At 41.2% G+C, this 18,286-nt stretch overlaps 1 protein-coding gene across 1 annotated transcript; it reads right to left on the bottom strand.

Annotated features, from left to right (window-relative positions):
* Positions 1–1,795: 1,795 nt before the first annotated feature.
* Positions 1,796–13,976, bottom strand: pcdh10b (protocadherin 10b). The gene is given in 6 exon segments (XM_043257611.1): positions 1,796–2,639; positions 4,127–4,480; positions 9,635–9,741; positions 9,913–9,971; positions 10,682–11,466; positions 11,469–13,976. Coding segments are annotated over 6 exon segments (3,084 nt in total). The 5' UTR covers positions 13,228–13,976; the 3' UTR covers positions 1,796–2,619.
* Positions 13,977–18,286: the final 4,310 nt, after the last annotated feature.

Genomic DNA, 18,286 nt, shown 5'->3' with positions numbered 1-18,286 from the left:
ACACCTGGGATTTGTGGCCTCCCTGCTCTCACATTCCTGTCCTGCTCCGCTTATCGCTTTTTCGGCGCCTTGTCGCTTCAGACGCTTAGGCAGGGGCCCCCGAGGCCCCTCAGAGAACTGCCAGGGGTCCGATGAGTCTCCACCACGTCTCACTGTCACCTCAGACATCAGACATCTGGCAGTGCCACACACACACACACACAGCAGAGATCTTCAAAACATTCCCTACAGAGAAGCATTTTGAAGTGAGAACAGACACGGAACACCTTGACAAACCAGCACCGAAGACGCTCTTATTTTTCTTTCTCTCTCTCTTTGGAGAAGAACAAAAGTTGCCCTCATAGATGTCATCAGTCAGAAAGAACAAATGGAGCGCTGACCTGTCAGAGGAGATGAGGTGTGTGCAGGAGGAAAGAAAAGAGGGGTGAGATGAAGGGAGGAAAGGCGTGAGGGAGGTGAGAGAAAAGAGCCTGACAGGGGCTGGGGCTGTTAGCATATTTATGAGGACAGATTTTCTGTTCAACTTCAATCTATCTGTCAGCGGTGGCCTCTGCTTAAAGCGTCACCCAACACCCACCTTCACATCATCATTTGAGGCCCACCTTCTTACATTTTACATGCGAAACAAATAAGATCCTGTTAGAAGAAGCTATTTGTATTCTGTAAAGCTGAAAAAAGTTAAACGATTGACTTTAAAAGTTGCTCCTAAGCACGTCTCCGGGAAATGTACGACTTGTTTGGGGAATTGTAAGTCATTTATTTTATTTCTTTAATTATTCTTATTATAGCCCAGTGATTTCTGTATTTAGGTCTCTCCGTCAGCTTTCCCGTTCAGATATTAAAGCCTGCGGTTTGTGAAAGAGATTAATGTGAGTGGAGGTCAAACATAATGGAGTCAATTTTAAGGAAAATGAGATATGATCACATTGCTTTTGTCCTTTGTTTCGTGCTGCATTAAGTTTAGTTCTGTGCGACTGGCTTTAAATTGAACTTCGCTGGAATATATTTATATATATATTACATTTTGTTCTCTTTGCAGATGAGAAGCGAACAAAAACGTCTTTGCCCCGCCATTTTGTGCAAAAATGTATTTGAAATGTCACTGTTAATAAAATCTAAATAGCATGTTTTGAACAAATAAATTGCACTAAATGCTCATTTGAGTGGTTGCGTCCATGTGTGCAAAAATAGACTTTCAGATGTCCTTAGCTACAAAACAAAACCAGACAGCTGAGACTGGTTTTCCATTACGTATTTCATTAGAAAAAAATGGTTTGTGTAGCATCTGATTTTTAAAGAATGTGTCTTAATTGATAAACTGTCCACTCGTATGTGTTCCGTTAAAGTTAAAATAAAACACAGGAGTCTAAGACGCAAGTATACATTTTTCAGTTTATTTGTCACCTCCTGGTATTAAGGTGTTTGTGTGCATATGTGTGTGTGTGTGTTAATTTCAGTATCAATGTGTGTGTGTGTGTGTGTTTGATTTGGCCTGTGTGCCCCTTTCATATTTGGCCTCGAATTTCCAAACGGATCTATTTGGCTACAGTAATACACAACTGCCATGTATTCGAATCTAGAATATTTAGACCCTTTTTATTTATAGACATGAATCTCAATATCCAAAAGTGAAAAAATGGATGAAAAGTTTGGAGATAAGGCTTTCTGTCATGTTAAGAACCCCTGTAAAGTGGATTAGTGATGCTAACGGCTCCCTTGAGGAGCCTTACACACTACACTGGAAAAAACGGCGCAAATGAAGACCGCACTTTCAGAAAAAGTATATATAGATAGATTTATAGATATAGATTTATATTTATTTTGAAGTTTAAAAGAGTACAGTTAAGACTTCTCACACGTGATATAACCTACGTATTGTCTGAGAGAGTAAGATTTAGGCCACAGCTGTCCTGCTCACAACGTTAAACACTTAACCCTGACGAAAAAAAAAAATCCCTCCGTGGAATCCGTTGCTTTTTTTTTTTCTTTTGACAAAGAGTTGGAATAGATTTAGGGAAAACACCTTATCACACACACACAGCCGCACACAGAATATAAAAACAGTCATGTCTAAAAGAACAATATTGCATTTGTAATGCACAAATGAATTTCCTGTACAATTGGCTTTTCAGTGGTGTGTGTGTGTACATAAACAACTAAAGGGCTCAGTGAATATATCTCCATTTTTGTAGTTTTCGTTGGTGGTTCTCGTCATAGTTCTCATTGTCTTTTTTTGTCATTTTTTTTTTTTTTTTTTTATGATGTACAGTAAGTAGTGCTGTAAACAGGCACACGCAGAAGCCAAGAGGAATAGCCGTCCTCTTGTTTCTCTCCTTGTCTTCCTATCCTCCGTGTATTTTAACGGTTTAGTTTAGTCCTCCGTCTCAGTCCTGCTGAGAAGCGCGTTATGTCCAGCCGCTCGGCGTTGCATCTATCTCTGCGAGTCCGACTTTTTCATCAAGTTTGTTGAGGTCCTAGAGGCTCCGGAAGCCTTCGGGAACGCACGATCATCTGACGTCTCTGGAAATAGAGTCTGAAAACTTGATGCTCTTTGCATTTCCATCAGTTTTACTGATTGTGCAAAATCACGCCGTCTCTGGTATGTCCACTCGGAAAGAGCTAGCATATCCTTTTCCGCGCTAAAAAGGAAAAGAAAGGAAGCTTATTAAAGCAGTATTTTTTAAGTGGCAAATTACATAAAGTGTCGTGCTAAGCTATTAAAAGACCCTTGGCTGGTCCGTTCGGAAGCGGAGCGGTTTGATGTGGAACTACAGGCCTACAATCATAAACTATTACCTCAAAGTTAAACGCACCACCCACACAGCCTCGGAGCACTCTTTCTGAGACAGATGTCTGAAGGTTTCAACTGAACAAGAGCAATCGATAATATCTCAATCAATCCCACTACCACCTTCATCCCCTCTAAGACAACAAACAGTAGTAGGCAGTCTAAACCTTATAAACTCTGGCCTTTTGAGAGCGCCTGTTTCAAGCTTCTGAGCTGATGTTTGGCATGACTAGTCAAACGCTGCCTCAATAAGTCTACTGCCTGTGTACAAAACAATAGGGACTTACAGCCTCTCTTTTATCTATGTGTGTTTTACAAGTTCATTTGAGGCTTCAATTTCTATCAATCTCTGGTGGGTTTTTGCCTATGGTCAGAAATCTGAGAATGTTTTAATGTTTGATCTAACATCATATTGTGTTAAATTCCCACAACTAGACACGAGGGCTTTCGTAATTCCCTGCATTTATAAACAACTGAACGAATTCATAGAGCAATTTGATTTTTTTCAAAGCATGCGCGATGTTTGAAGTAATGAAATTATCAGGGTTGTTGAACATTCTGAATTCAACTGAGAATGTTTGTTTTTTAATTTCTGATTTTGAATTGTAATGTAAAGAAGTAGAGTTTAATACAATTGCAGTAAATAAAAACGTTGGACATTTTTTAAACGTTGGAAGGTTTATTTATTTACAAATATAGCAATAATTTAAATGCCAATTTCTATTGTTGTGCAGCCAATTTGATTCAAATCTACACTTGTGTATATTTGTGGGTATATTTTTAAATTAGGATTTTTTTTCTTATTTGCAACCCTGATAACATTTTAGGTAAATGCATGAAGAAAGGCTAATCATACACTCTTAAAAATAAAGATTCAATAAAAGGCTTCAATGAAAACTATTTTGTTTACTTGGTAGATTTCTTTCTATTTGGATCACTGAAGATGAAAATAGTTCTTGATGCTACATTAGAAGTTCTTAAGATCAGTATATTGATTCCTCCATTTAAAATGCAGGCCTCCAGGGGGCTTTAAGGTACCAATAGATGGTTGTCTAAAGAACTAAATGATAAAAATATCCTTAAGTTAAAAGGATACTCTTATGTTCTTTTCTATATTTTTTTTTGCTTCTGTCAGAGCATTTATTTTTAAGAGTGTATTCTAGGAACCAGCAGATGAAGGATGGACAGATGTTGATGGGTGAAGGAAAGCAGAAGTATGAGGGCTTAGAATTTTTAGAGGAGAATTCAGCAGCACTTCACGCTAGAGGCCTTGAATTTGGAAAGTTTTTCTGGTCAGATCAAGAGAGAGGAAAGAGCTCTCTCTTTTGAGATACTCACACAGACAGGCGGCTTTGTAAGGCATGCGAGAGTTACACAGAAGTGCATCGAACTCTTTCCTCTCTAGCGTGGAAGCATTGAGGTGGTGTTGATGGTGTTGATGTTGGTGTTGGTGCATCTGGTTGGGGTGGTGTGGCGTCTCTTTGCCAAAGGTTGAGAATGACTGATCGCCCGCCAGCGTCTCGCCCTCAAATACCTCAGAGTCGGGCACAGAGTCCATGCCCGGCACGTGCAGGTTGCTGCGGTAATCGGCGCCCTGTCGTGCCTCGGTGGGCACAAAACTTGGCATCCAGCAGCGATCTGAGTGGCCGAGGGCTTTGCACTCCTCCGTGCAGTTGGAGAAGAGGTCTGCCCCTATGAAAGAAAACACAGAGATGGGTTAGCTTACGTTTAATTGTCCATGTGGGAGGATGAGAGTGAGAATCTGCTCCCAATTGCACTGGAAGCGTGGAAGTGCATTAAAACAAGCCAAACAAACATGAATAAATACAATAAACTATGTGTATGCGGTGCATGTACTATATAATGCGCTCTCAACGTCTTCTCTCGTAGATAAAAGACCGAACCGCCACATTCCGTATTAATTCAACCAAACGGTATGACTTATCCAGCATCTTTTTTAGACTTAATCAGGCATTATAAATATGTAAATCCAAATGAAATGTAATACATGTCATTCACTTTGAAAACATTAGAAGCTCTATGCATGAAATGTCTTTGGCACTTGACGTGCTAATCATGAAAAGATTGTGCCGTGCTCTTTTTTTCCCTTTTTAGTGACTTTTAAATTACAAATTACCCTGATCAAAGCATGTACGGAGAACATACACACAGTGAGAGGATGGAGTCAATGCTGTAATCTCTTCTTGAGGTCTTTCTTTCCCCTCTCTCTTTCTATTTGACATCAAAGGTAAACTCTCAGACACCAAGCTTGCAGATAAACCCGATCCTCTGTTCCCTTTCCGCCTCTTCTGCCCAGCTACAAGATGAAGGGATATATTATAAAGGTCCTAACCCCCTTTACGCTTTTGTTTCTTTCTCGTTGTCTCAGTTAAAGGAACAAAAAGAACAAGGGACAAAGTAAGATGTTAAAAAAAAAACATATAATAAAACATGCTTCAATGAGCTTCAAAGGAATATAAAAGAAAATGTGTGTGTATATGTATATACAGAGAGAGAGAGAGAGAGAGAGAGAGAGAGAGAGAGAGAGAGAGAGAGATACAATATTTATATATCTAAACAGTTTAAAAACAGTTTAAAAACCCAGCTCCACCCTTAAAACCCACAACATCGTTTTCATAAGCTTATCTCACGCCTCCGAAAAACAAACAAACAACCAAACCATTGTTGTCTCAATTAATCAAAACCAAAAAAAGAAAAACACAACAAGTTACTACATAACATATATATATATATATATATATATATATATATATATATATATATATATATATATATATATATATATATATATATATATATATATATATATATATATATATATATGTATATATATAAAGCTAAATACACTTCACTTTACTTCAAAAGCACACAGCACAAGATTCATGAACAGTTTTTATTCTAAAGCTAACACTATACTGAACTCTGAACTGAAAACACAACCTCCAACCGCAGTAAATCCTTGACATGCAAGACCCCTTTTATGTGCAAGAATGCAGAGGATGCTTTATGTGTAGAATGTGAGTGCAGGTGAATAGATTAAAGTATTTTTAATTTTTATATATATATATATATATATATATATATTGAGTCTCATTGTATCCCAGTACCGTGACAATAAATAATCCAACCTAGCCTAGCCGAGCCTTTTTTGAAAAGGTAGTATTTTGGTTAGCGCCACGTAATTCAAGCAGCCTGCTTCTAATATCCAACGACTGACCTTACGAATCACAAAGCCGAGCAGCTAGTGCTACCAAAAGCGTTATAAAGATCCCGTTAGTTTGCACGTGACAGTTGCACGACGTCTTTTACCCCCGCCGGCACCCCAGCAGGTGTAAGCCGTGTCGTTTTGACTACGCGCATCTTAGAAGAAGAGAGAGGTGAGCATTTTTAAATCCCCTTTCGGGTCCTGTGTCTACAAACCCCATGTCTAAAACAGTCAGTAATTACAGCTGGAGGATTAATGAAGTGCCATTTTCAAAGCAGCGCTAAGCAGAGATGTTGAAGGTATGGAGCAGAGTCAGTGGTGTGTGTGTGTGTGTGTGTGGAGGGGGGTTTTCTTTGCTAATCCTCAGACTAGCCCTTCAGACAGAAGACAGGTCAGCATACACAGACTTTGGGTTTCTGCTTTAAAAGAGGATTAGAATCCTTCTGAGCTACATGCAAACAACCTACTTAGGCCTGGGCTTGGTAAGACTCTCCTAATTACAGACCCAAGTATAACATCGACAAGCAGTTCAGACATTAAACAAATCTGAAAGCTATCTATGACAATATTCAAAGGTCTCATTTTTATAAGAGACCGTGAACAAAGGTTCTTTGTGTATATTTCTGACATACAAAGAAGGTGAGAGAGCGAGCAAGAGAGAGAGTTTGATATTTAGAGAGTGTGAGATAAGACACTTCCTCATTGTGTAATCGCAGGGAGACATCTTGATATTTCCTGACATTTTCTGAAATTAATTGCTCTCTGTACTCATCCAGTGTCCTTTTTTTCAGTGGAAAAAACAGAAAAGTAATTATATTGTTGACTTGTGGTTCAATATTGCAAGAAAGAGTCAAACCTGATGAAAATGCGATCCTCTCCTTGAAAAATTATGCGCTATTTTTATATCTTGTATTAATTTATGTTTCAGGTAATCTGATGCTGGATACAAATTTGAATGAGGTCCAAAATGCTTTGATTTTAGTCTACTTTTGTCACCTTTTTCTTACAATCCAATGTGGCTAGTTTTAATCTTTACTGGTAAAGATTAAAGCAGGTATTTCATTAAATCAATTAGCCCAAAAAATATATTTAAAATTTAAGATTAAATTAAAGCAATATTTTAAAGTATGTAATAACACCACATGCCATTCAAAAGTCTCCAGTCAGATTTGTAATGCTTTTGAATGAAACCTAATATGCATACAGCAATATTTTAAAAATTGATAGAAATACAGTAATTTTATGACATATTTTATTTAAAATATTATATTACAACATAAAATAACCATTTTCTATTTTAATCTATTTAAAAAAATAATAATAATCATTACTGTTACATTTCTATTCTTCAGGATTCTTTGATAAACACAGTTAAAAATATTTTATATACATTTCTTTATTTATGTATTAATTTAAATCACTACATTTTGCCTAACAGTTTTACCTAATAAAACTACTCCTTGATTTGCAAAAAAAGAACAGTAGTTTATGTTTGGGAGAAATGCACCATTTTTTTGGTGTGTGCGTGTGCGTGCGTGTTTTATCAAACTGCAATAACACCTTGGCAGTCACATACTGACATAATGAGTGGTGTCATGTTGTCAGAAAAACAGACGTCCTCATCTCAAAATCTGACCATAAGCTCTCTCGGAGTCCATATTTGAGATGCATGTACCAGATGAAAAAGCAATGACCAGATCACCCAGAGGCGGATCTTAATACGATGACTAACAAAAGGCCAGAGAAACATCACAAGCAATTTAACCAAAAACGAAAACACTCAAAATGTTGTTTTTTCTCAAGTTGTTTGGAAGTTCGAAACTCTACGTCACTTTTTCACGATGCCCTACACTGTGCATGACAAAGCCAGAAAAAGAAAGAGAGAGAGAAAAAAAAGAATTACAGATTAAAGAAGATATGGCAATGGACTGTAAATAAAATGATCCATTGAAACATCTCCTTCTCTCTATATCTGCTCTACTGCTTTCTGAGCAGAAGCCCTGCAAAGCATTAGATCTGATAATAACCTTCATTTGCTAATTGGTATGCATCAGGCTGAAAATAAATTACTGATCAGTGAGCTGTTTCTGAATTCTGAACATGACCTGCAACCCAAATGAAGGATTCAGTTGCAACGTGGCAGATCCTCGGGATAAAAGAAATGAAACTGGAATAAAATGATTCAGGTGTGTCATTTCATCAGAGAAGCTCTGAAGTTCTCCTCTATGTATTACAGATGCATTTTTATGCATTAGAGATGAATTAAGCGACGCTTATCTTAGCCTGTTTTTAAACTAGCAGAGATGACTAGATTGGGAAGCGTCTACAATTTGACACCGCGAGTGTTTGGGTGACTAACATTTCCTGTTACAAAAAGCCCATAAAACAGCAGCTGGTTAAGAAACAAAATGTCTGAAAGAAACAAATTTGAAAGGATGAAGGCAGTTTCTAGCGAATTCTCATTAAAATGAACAATGCACGCTTCTGAACGCTCTCCAAGCCTGCATACCAAGCGACGCTTTCAATTATCTTAATTAAAGAAGATAGCATGCAGCAAAACAATTAATTTTAGTGGGGACAACATGCTCACAAATGGGGGGAAAAAAACACAACAGATAATTTTTTTTTTTTTTTTACATTATAGAGCTGTATCTTAAAGGCAAGCGTTCTTTGATGGCCTGTGACAGCAAAGGCAGATGGGCTAGCTGACCTTGTATGGAAAAAAAACCCCAACAAAAATCTCGATTTTAATCTAATGTTTAACTGAGCAAAAATAGGCTAAATGAGAGCTGAAGCGGTCCAGCCACAGCATATGGTGCTCTGGAATAACAGCAGAGGACATATGCTCAAGCAAAAAGAAATTAATGATAATAAGATGCAACTTTTTGGTTGTATTCATTTGTGTCCAACTATGTCATAATTACATTATACAGTCAACTTCACAATGCACTTCAAGCGAAGTGTCATTTAGCAACAAAGCACCGTTTCCATCGCAGCATAGAGCGGAATCTCATTTCCAAAGAGCCACATGTGGTCTTACGAAGGTGTGGACAAGTAGTGTCCTCCGTCAGTGGAATGCGGGAAGAGGGATTAGAGTGGAAGGGGAGTTTGGGGAGGGGGTCGCATGCAGTCAATGAATCGCTTGTTTGTTTGCCGCTCAACCTATTTGGTCCCATTCCCACAGAGTCGATGACAGACCGCCTGGACTGATCTAAATTCCATCATGTCTTTGGAGACGTGGGTGGAAGGGAGATAGTACCACTGAAGTAAATCCCTATTATGAGGAAGTATTCCTAAACAATTGGATTATATTCTCCACTACGGCTGCCGTTCCCAAAACGTGCTCACGCATCCACGCCCAGAGGTTCGCTGGCCTAAAATGTTTCTGACAGATCCGAAAAGCCGTGACATGCCTTATCGGAGCTTTTGTTTCCGATTGTGCGAGGATGAAACCCAATCGAGCTATTTCAAATCTGCCATCTTTCATCCGCAATGTCTATCTCGACAGTTTACAGAACTATTTGAACCCACATCTCTGCAAGCTCAGCCCGACCAGCAGCTCTTTTGTTAAATCGAAAACAATACAAGAGAAACGCTGAATTTGACTTGTGTAAACCTACCAGAGGAATGTCCGCGATGCATGGCATCATGGTCACTGTCTCCCTGCTCGCTGTCTCCATGGCCGCTGTCTTTAGAGCTCACAATATCTGCCTCCTGGAACGCAGAGCTGAGGGAGGAGAGAGGGTTTGAGTCAACCGCTATGCCACATGACTCTTATATAACCAGAAATGTACTGTTCAGCCTCGAAATGGCCTTGTACGTACAAGTTGCTTTAATTAAGATGTTCATAGTTGAATAGGGGTAAATAAGTTTAAGGTCAGTTTGGTTAAGTGCTTACCTGTTAACACGCCTTGGTCGGTCCACCAAATAACTGAGCTCTGCTCTCTGGTGTTTTGTCTGCAAGAGAGGTATTGATTTGAAACAGGCCCGACGCAATGTATAATATTAATTGAATAATATTAATTAAAAAATAAATAAATAACACAGGTCAGAATTCAGGTTTTGCTCACTGGGGGCATTGCAGAAAGTTTATGGGCAGGCAAAATCATTAGGCTCTGCTGCTATTCAGCAGAATTCAACTATAGACGGATCTTTGTTCTTGTGAGGCTCTGCAACACCGTGACTGGCATATCTAATGACCTATAACCCGGGGAGCTTTTCACAAACATGCAAATCTATCACTTCAGTGACTCACTATGTTTACGCTCTAATGTGGGTAATTCCACCGTATAGGCCATATAGAAGACAAAATAACAACATTAATAGCAATAATAACAGAAGTAGAGCATATTATTGTTGCTTATGTCCTCTGCAGGCAACCAGTTATCAACCTGTTTGTCTTTAGACCTTGAGAGGAAGATGACTTTGTTTTATTCCCACTGAACGCATATTTAATTATAAATATGACAATACAATTCAAATGTAAAATAGCGAGCCGTTTCAAAATCATGACTATTCCACAACGAAGTCTGCATACTTTAATGTAACTGGGTTATATACCTTATGTATCTCTAAACAAAAAAATAAATAAATACATGAAATCTTTAAAAGGGTTTTAAACAGATTTCTTTGGCAAGCGATTCTATTATTTGAGTAAGTGCTCGTACCTCACTGGAGAGCAGGCTGCCGTTGGATATGATGTCCGGTTGCTGTTGGTCCGTGTAGCCGGTCACTATGGCTCCGCACGGGTTGTGCTCGGTGTCGTTGCTGCGCGACGGGCTGCAGGCCTTCAGGAACATGAGGTCCGTTTTGGCCGATTCCGGAGTCAGACAGACCTGGTAGCAGTAGTTCTGACTTTGATGGAGCGAGCCGAAGCTCCCCGACTCCTCCACGGGCACCTGCGCGGCGCTCGCCACGCTTACGTTGGCTGTATTAGTGCTCTGGACCAGCATGATGTCCGATTTGCTCAGCTTCTTTTTTTTCCGGGCGGCCCGGGCCTGACGACCGCAGCAGCCGCCCGACCCGCAAGACCCGCAGCCCACCAGGCAGCAGCAGTCGCTCGCTAGGCAGGTGCTGTAGATGTTCAGCTTTTTGTCCTTTTGACAGCGCACGGCCAGCACAATCATGGCGAGGAGGAAGATGAAAGAAACGGAACCCAGAGCGATGATGAGGATGAGCGTCAAGTCCAGCGACGCGTCTTTGGCCTTAGCCGTGCCGCGCTCTCCACTGTGGCCCTCCACGAGACTGTCCACGAGCGTCACCTGCACCACCGCGCTGCACGACATAGGAGGCTGCCCGTGATCTCTTACCTCAATCAGCAACTCGTACAGCTGTTGCGGGTCTCTTTTAACTGACACCCGGCGGGCCGTACGCAATTCCCCGGTGCGCCAGTCCATTCGGAACATCCCATTCTCGTTACCTCTCTGTATACTATAGGACAAGCGCGCGTTCTCCCATCATCCGCGTCCATGGCGACAATGCGAGTGACTAGGTAGCCCGGCTCAGCAGAGCGCGGCAAAGGCTCCCGCGCAGTGCCGTTTTTTCCAAGAGGCGCAATCACAGACGGCGCGTTATCGTTTTGATCCACTATAATGACGTTAACTGTGGCGTTGGACCATAGCTCGGGGCTGCCTGAGTCTCTGGCTTGAACCATGAAGCTGAAGTCTTTCAGTTGCTCATAATCGAACGATCTGAGGGCGTACAGATACCCATTCTCCGAGTTGATGGACACATAGGTGACCACAGACATACCCTGGATTTCACACTCCACTATGGAGTAAGTTATATAAGCATTCTGTCCGACATCAGGATCGACTGCACTGACAGCGTAGATGTAAGCACCGGGAACGTTGTTTTCAGTCACATACACATCATAAATGGGCTGCGTAAACGTTGGCGCGTTGTCGTTCTCGTCCGACACGTGCACCTTGATCGATTTGCTGGTAGCCAGAGATGGTATCCCTTTATCTCTCGCAACAACGGTGACTGTGTATGCCTCCACGGTTTCTCGGTTGAGAGGACCGTCAGTCACAATAGTGTAATAATTTCTGAAAGAGGTTTTGAGTTTAAAAGGAACGTCTCCGAGAATCTCCACATGCGTCTGGCCGTTGTCTTCGGAGTCTTTATCTGTGATGCTGAGCAGCGCGATGACGGTGCCAGTGGCCGCGTTCTCGCTCACCGACTCCGTGACGGTGCTGAAGATGATCTCCGGTGCGTTGTCGTTTACGTCCGTCACTTTGACCAAAACTTTACAGTGCGCGGGCACGGCATTAGGTCCCATGTCTTTCGCTTGCACGTAAATCTGATACAGACTGCTCTCCTCGAAGTCCACCTCACCTCTGACCTCTATACGGCCCGTTCGGGCGTCGATATCGAACAGTTCCTTGACCCTGCTTGAGATGTGGTTGCTGAACGAGTAAATGACCTCTCCGTTCGGGCCCTCGTCGGAGTCGGTCGCGTTCAGCTGGATGACGAGCGTGCCCACGGGCGCGTTCTCGGCCAGGTTAACCGAGTACACCGGCTGATCAAACACGGGGACGTTGTCGTTGGAGTCGAGCACTCTGACCACAAGCAGAGCTGTACCTGTCCGCGGAGGCTGGCCGCCGTCCACGGCCGTGAGGACGTAACGGTGCATCGCCTGCTGTTCCCGATCAAGCGGCTTCTCCAAAACCAGCTCTGCGAATTTGTTGCCGTCGGTCTGTGTTTGCACGTCTAGGTAGAAATAATTGTTGTTGGTAATGTCGTAAGTGCGCAATGCGTTACTACCGACATCCGGATCAAAGGCGCTCTCCAACGGGAAGCGCGTACCCGGGGTCGCGCTCTCGGATATTTCCACGGTAATGTCTGTCTCCGGAAAGCTCGGCGGGTTGTCGTTGATGTCCACTACCTCGATCTCCACGCGAAACAGCTCGAGCGGGTTCTCCAGGAACACCTCCAGGTGAAGCAAACAGCTGGCGCTCTGTTTACAGATGCGCTCCCGGTCGATTTTCTCGTTCACGAAAAGCACCCCGTTCTCCAAGTTTACTTCCAGGTACGGCGTCCGCGAGCTGGGCACCACCTGAAAGCGGCGGGATGAAAGTTTCGTAAGGTCCAGTCCCAAATCCTCTGCGATATTCCCCACGAATGTGCCATGCTCCGCTTCCTCGGGCACAGAGTAACGTATCTGCGAAACTACCCCATCCGCGAGACACAGCAGGAGCAAAAACACAAACATCTCCACTCCGGAAAGGACACTTGGAATATTTTATCTCCGAGGAGCACGCAGCAAAACCATCACCCTCTTCTCCAAGGCAAGGCGCGCAGGCGTGCGCAAGGCTTTGGTCGCAGGGCAATATTTTTCCTTAAACGGGGCTGTCAGCCAAAAACCATGCTGCGTGCTGGTTTACACAGGACCGATTTCCCAAGGCGATTCCTTCCACGAACAGGCTTCAGAGTCGCGGCGGATTTCTGGCACAAGTGAACATTACAACATTAGACTGTCACTGATACTAACAGATATCAGTTGGCGTGTGATAAAACACAGTATCATAATCCACAGAGCCAATTCAACAAAAACATTTTATATTAGAGCTACAGTCTCTGATATCTGAAAGGTCCCGGTATATCTCGTGCGCTCCTGCGGGGTCCGCTGGCACAGTACTGAAGCATCAACGCTTAGCTGTTCGGTTTTCCCGCAGCACCCTCCCCTCGCCAACCAATGGGAGCACCCGGCACCAGCAGAGCTCAAACCTCATTGGCTCTGCCCTACGTCAGTCAAGCCTCCTGGTGGCGGATAGACACGCCCCTGGTCAGAGCTGCGGGATTTCTGGTCATAATGATTGAATGGCTGATGAGTTCGTATGAGAATGAGTCAGAGAGAAGAACGATCAAGTTGTGAAAAAAATATCCATTCATTATCATCCGTATAAGTGTACATTTAGTAAATGCTACAGGCCTATCCTTTACACGCACAGCACTTTGCTCTTGAATTGCGTATAGGAGACAATAAAAAGTACTTGATTTAATTTGAAATGCACAAAAAGAAAGAAAAACAAGTGGGAAACCAGTAGATTTTAAATTTCACTGCACAACAAGTGCTTTACTACGTCTCACACTGTAGTAAATACGCTTTTATATATATTTTATGCATATATTTATATATAATTTGTATTAGCATGTAATGTATTTAATATCGACTGCACGCACAAACCAGACAGACTCTCTACTACCGTCTTTATCTTGCAATGTGTGTCTTTGGAGCTTTCTCCGGTTTGGTTCCCAAGCGCGAGCCACATGCGCCTCCTAGCTGCCAAAACGAATCTGTTGCGCCGCTGTCAGTCACGCGCCTGGGATTCCTCATGGCAACTGCACAGAAATCGGTGGAAATGTCCAGCGCTTGCATACCGTCCCACTAATTAAATAAGATACAGTTGAGCACAACTAATATGTCGGATTAAACAATTAACCCGTTTAGACCCAGTGTCCATTCTAATGGACATCACTTTTTTTTTTTTTTTTTTGGCGCCAAGCAAAATTAGGCAGAATATTGTTCAATCGTTATGGGTGTTATATAATTATTTCCCGACGAAAATATTAAATTAAACCAATGTAATGTCCTTTGTAAATGGTCACGGCAAGAAAAAGGATAAAAAAAGCTAGGCTGGTGTGACTTTAAAGCTGTTGTAATTGCTCCTGCAGCCGGGATATCTTTATTTTCAGGCAGTGTCTGGCAGAACTCGTCTCCGCAACAGAAAGAAGTTACTGCGTTGCATCCGCATTCAACTGATTGTCTGAAAACGTAAAAAGTGTTGGTTTTGAAACATCAAAACCACATTTAGCCTATATAATTACACAGATAGATGATGCTCGTTAATAAGTAATAAAACGCATTTTGACTGATTTTGTGTAGAAATAGAGCACGGTCATATTTTCGTTTCAGCTGAATCTAATTCCTTTCTCAATAGGTTAGAGCTCGGTTCCTCGTCTCAAATCATTTCTGTCTTCTTTAGCGCGTTAGATCCGCGCGTCTGCCTCGATACTGATGAAAACGACAGTCTATCAAACTGTTGGCGTAAACCTGCTCCCCGGCTCCCAGCAACCAAATGTCACGGTTTTTATCTGAGCGGAATAACACCGGATCCTCGGTGGCAAACACAGGAAACGGTCGGAGCGCCCCCTAGCGCGCAGCGGCGGCACTACACCCAAAAACCACTGAAGGACTGATGGCTGAGTTTAGTGTCCCCTCAAGAAAGCGCATTTGAAGGAGTGTCTGAAACAGTGCCGTGCCAGAAAGAATCTTAACACCAGTGGAGTGTAAACATGAATCGCTTCCAAAAAGAGATTTTCTAAATCAAGTTCTGGCGAGCCACTGGCGCACTCACTCGACTTTATGCTTTAATTCCCACGAGGGCGCCGGAGGGATTGAATAGATTTGAGTTTTCATGAATATTTCAAGATTTACGGACAAACAGTGATTTGAATATGAGAATCAGATTATCTCCCCTCCTGTATTGTAATGCGAGCATACCTCAACAGCATGAGGAGAGCTGCCATGATGATTGGCACCCGAGCGCTCTCTTTCTCGCTTTCTCTTTTTGTCACTCCTGCAAAGCTGATTTAGGAAAAGGTGATGTTTTGAGATTCAGAATAAGTCATTTTTTCCCATTACCTGTGTGAAAATGCTCAATTAAAGATTTGTAGAGAAAATATAAACATGCAGTGGTTCTTTCACTGAGGGATAAACCCCCGAATTCGCCAGGCACAAACTCGCTTTTTGGCAAAGTAATTCACGTGACTGTGTTAATACCGCTTGTTTACTCGCAATCATCATCTGTTCAAGAAAGACGTGAAGTCAACTTCTTGTTGCGCGTCGAGTTATCGGTTTGACATCACCGATGGATGAAAACAAAACTTGATCTGAATTGAGCCGAATGATGAAATCTGCTTTATCAAATATGTATCCTAACTCACAAATTTTGCAGCATATCCAGCGGAATATAATCAGCACCACATTGACTCGAGCTGAATCATGATTGTGTGACATCTTTTTAGAGCCGATTAACAGTTTTTAAAATTTTTAAATTTGTCTCAATTGAAAAAGTTTTAATAATTGATTCTGTTATTTTCCTATCTATTTATGTGGAGCTGCTTAGAAACAATCTTCACTGTACAATACACTGTAATATATATATATATATATATATATATATATATATATATATATATATATAGTCCAATGTTGTATTGCTCATTTTGATCAGTTAAAATCATTTTTGGATTGAGTTTTATTTTTTTTTACAGTTCAGGATGCCATATTTAGATCCGCCATGGTAAGTCTGGAAAACAACGGGTATCAGATTCTCTCATTAGGTGCGTGATGGACAAGGAACAGTGACAGAGCCTTTAAACCAAATCATCTTCTGAGTTCTAACTAAATTTCACCATGTCAGAATCTCAAATCTGGAACATCAGAGGAAAATAGCCTCAGTTCTCCAATCCGGCTTCCTTCCCACCCCCACCCCACAGAAAACAGGCAGAAAACAAATGAAAATTGAGTTTTGGGAGATAACAAAAGATGTCTGTTCTCACATCTTAATATCTGATGGCCATATGTGGCGTCGGTCTGTCGATCAGCCCCCCGTGCGGTTATGTGCGCGTCTGGACGTCTGGCTGTTTTCAGAGCGACTCTCTGGTGTGTGTCTGTGGCCCGGAAGACCTTTTCATCTGCAGCCTACACATGGATACGTGTGCAGGACTGACACTGCAGTGACAGGATGAGATGGGACAGAGAGTGCTGGTTGACAGGAGGATTGTTTTCACTCCAAAAGCCTTATTAAAAATTTAGCTGTCCCTCAGAGACTGGGTGAGGGCGCGTGTGCGAATCTGTGCTCGTGGTCAGTCATGAGGAAAATGTAATGTGGTATTTGGTATTTGAGTTGTGTTAGAGGGTTTTGTGAAGTCTTCTCCTTTGCGACTTGAGTTGCATGTGAAACTTCCAACGCAGATATCTGCATGTCAGCGTATATGACCCAAATAAGTCAGAGTTTGACATGCTTTCACAAAGGATGCCGTAATAATTCAATAGCAACGAAGGTCAACAAAAAAGCTCAATTTTGCTTTAGATCTCATCTATAAGTGTCATTTCCCAAGTTCGCAAAGTTTAGTTGAGGCTGTTGCTCCTTAAAAAATACAAAACATTTGAATATATTTCAAAACGTATTTATTATTGTGCTGAATCTTTAGCAACCGTTACTTTAGTCTTCAGCATCACGTGATCCTTCAGAAATTATTGTGATTTGATGATTTGATGTTCAAAAAAAACATTTCTTACAATTATTAATGTTAAAAACAGTTGTACTGCTTCATTTGTTTTTTTCAGCATTTTTGAAAAAACACCATTTATTTTAAATATTTAAAGTTTTTTCTAAATATGTTTTTTAAATAAACATTTATACATATTTTTCATATTTTTATAAATATTTTTATAAATATGTTTTGCTGTACAATAACAATAATACTTAATTATCAGATAACGTTAAAATAAAATATTAAACCACAATTTGATGAATATAGTTACAACTGTTAGTTTACAAGTTATAAAATCAGAATTAAAAAGACAAACAACAACAACAAAAATACATCAGTCATCTGTTCAGCTGAAAATCACATTGTCTTATGTTTAGGTCAGTGCATTCACTGTGCTTTATGGGAAAGTTTATGAGAAATATACTTGCAGTTCAATATATTCCCCAGAACACAAATGGTATTTGGAAATAGCTTTAGACTTCAAATATTCAATGAAAGAATCTTCTCATAAAGTCTATAAATGTGTGAGGAGATCTTTGAAGGTGCCTCACTTAACCCAACCTCTCCTTATTGCTTTGATCACACTCTCAAAACCACACACTACATTTTCCAACTATCGATTCCAGTGCGCCATACTAATCAATATGAAACATATATCAGAACTGTAAGGATGATAACAGACCTACATTCACCCCATCTAGGTCTCCTCTTTGACATGCAAATTACATCCAGTGCCAAAATGCAACACCCACACATGTGTGCACACACACACACACACACACACACACACACACACACAAGCAGGTTGTGATGAGAAACATGATCCGCGCAGGATCAAAAGGGATGCGTACAGCAGGATGAATAAATGGAAATGTGTGCTGATTTCATGTAGGTCAAGAAGTCTTTACACAAACACACAGACACACACACACAAACACACACACACACACACACACACACACACACACACATGCAATCCATTAAGATGC

The sequence above is a fragment of the Puntigrus tetrazona genome, chromosome 14, assembly GCF_018831695.1.
Source record: "Puntigrus tetrazona isolate hp1 chromosome 14, ASM1883169v1, whole genome shotgun sequence".
In the NCBI taxonomy this organism is placed as follows: Eukaryota; Metazoa; Chordata; class Actinopteri; order Cypriniformes; family Cyprinidae; genus Puntigrus; species Puntigrus tetrazona.
This window is presented reverse-complemented; position numbering and strand designations above follow the sequence as displayed.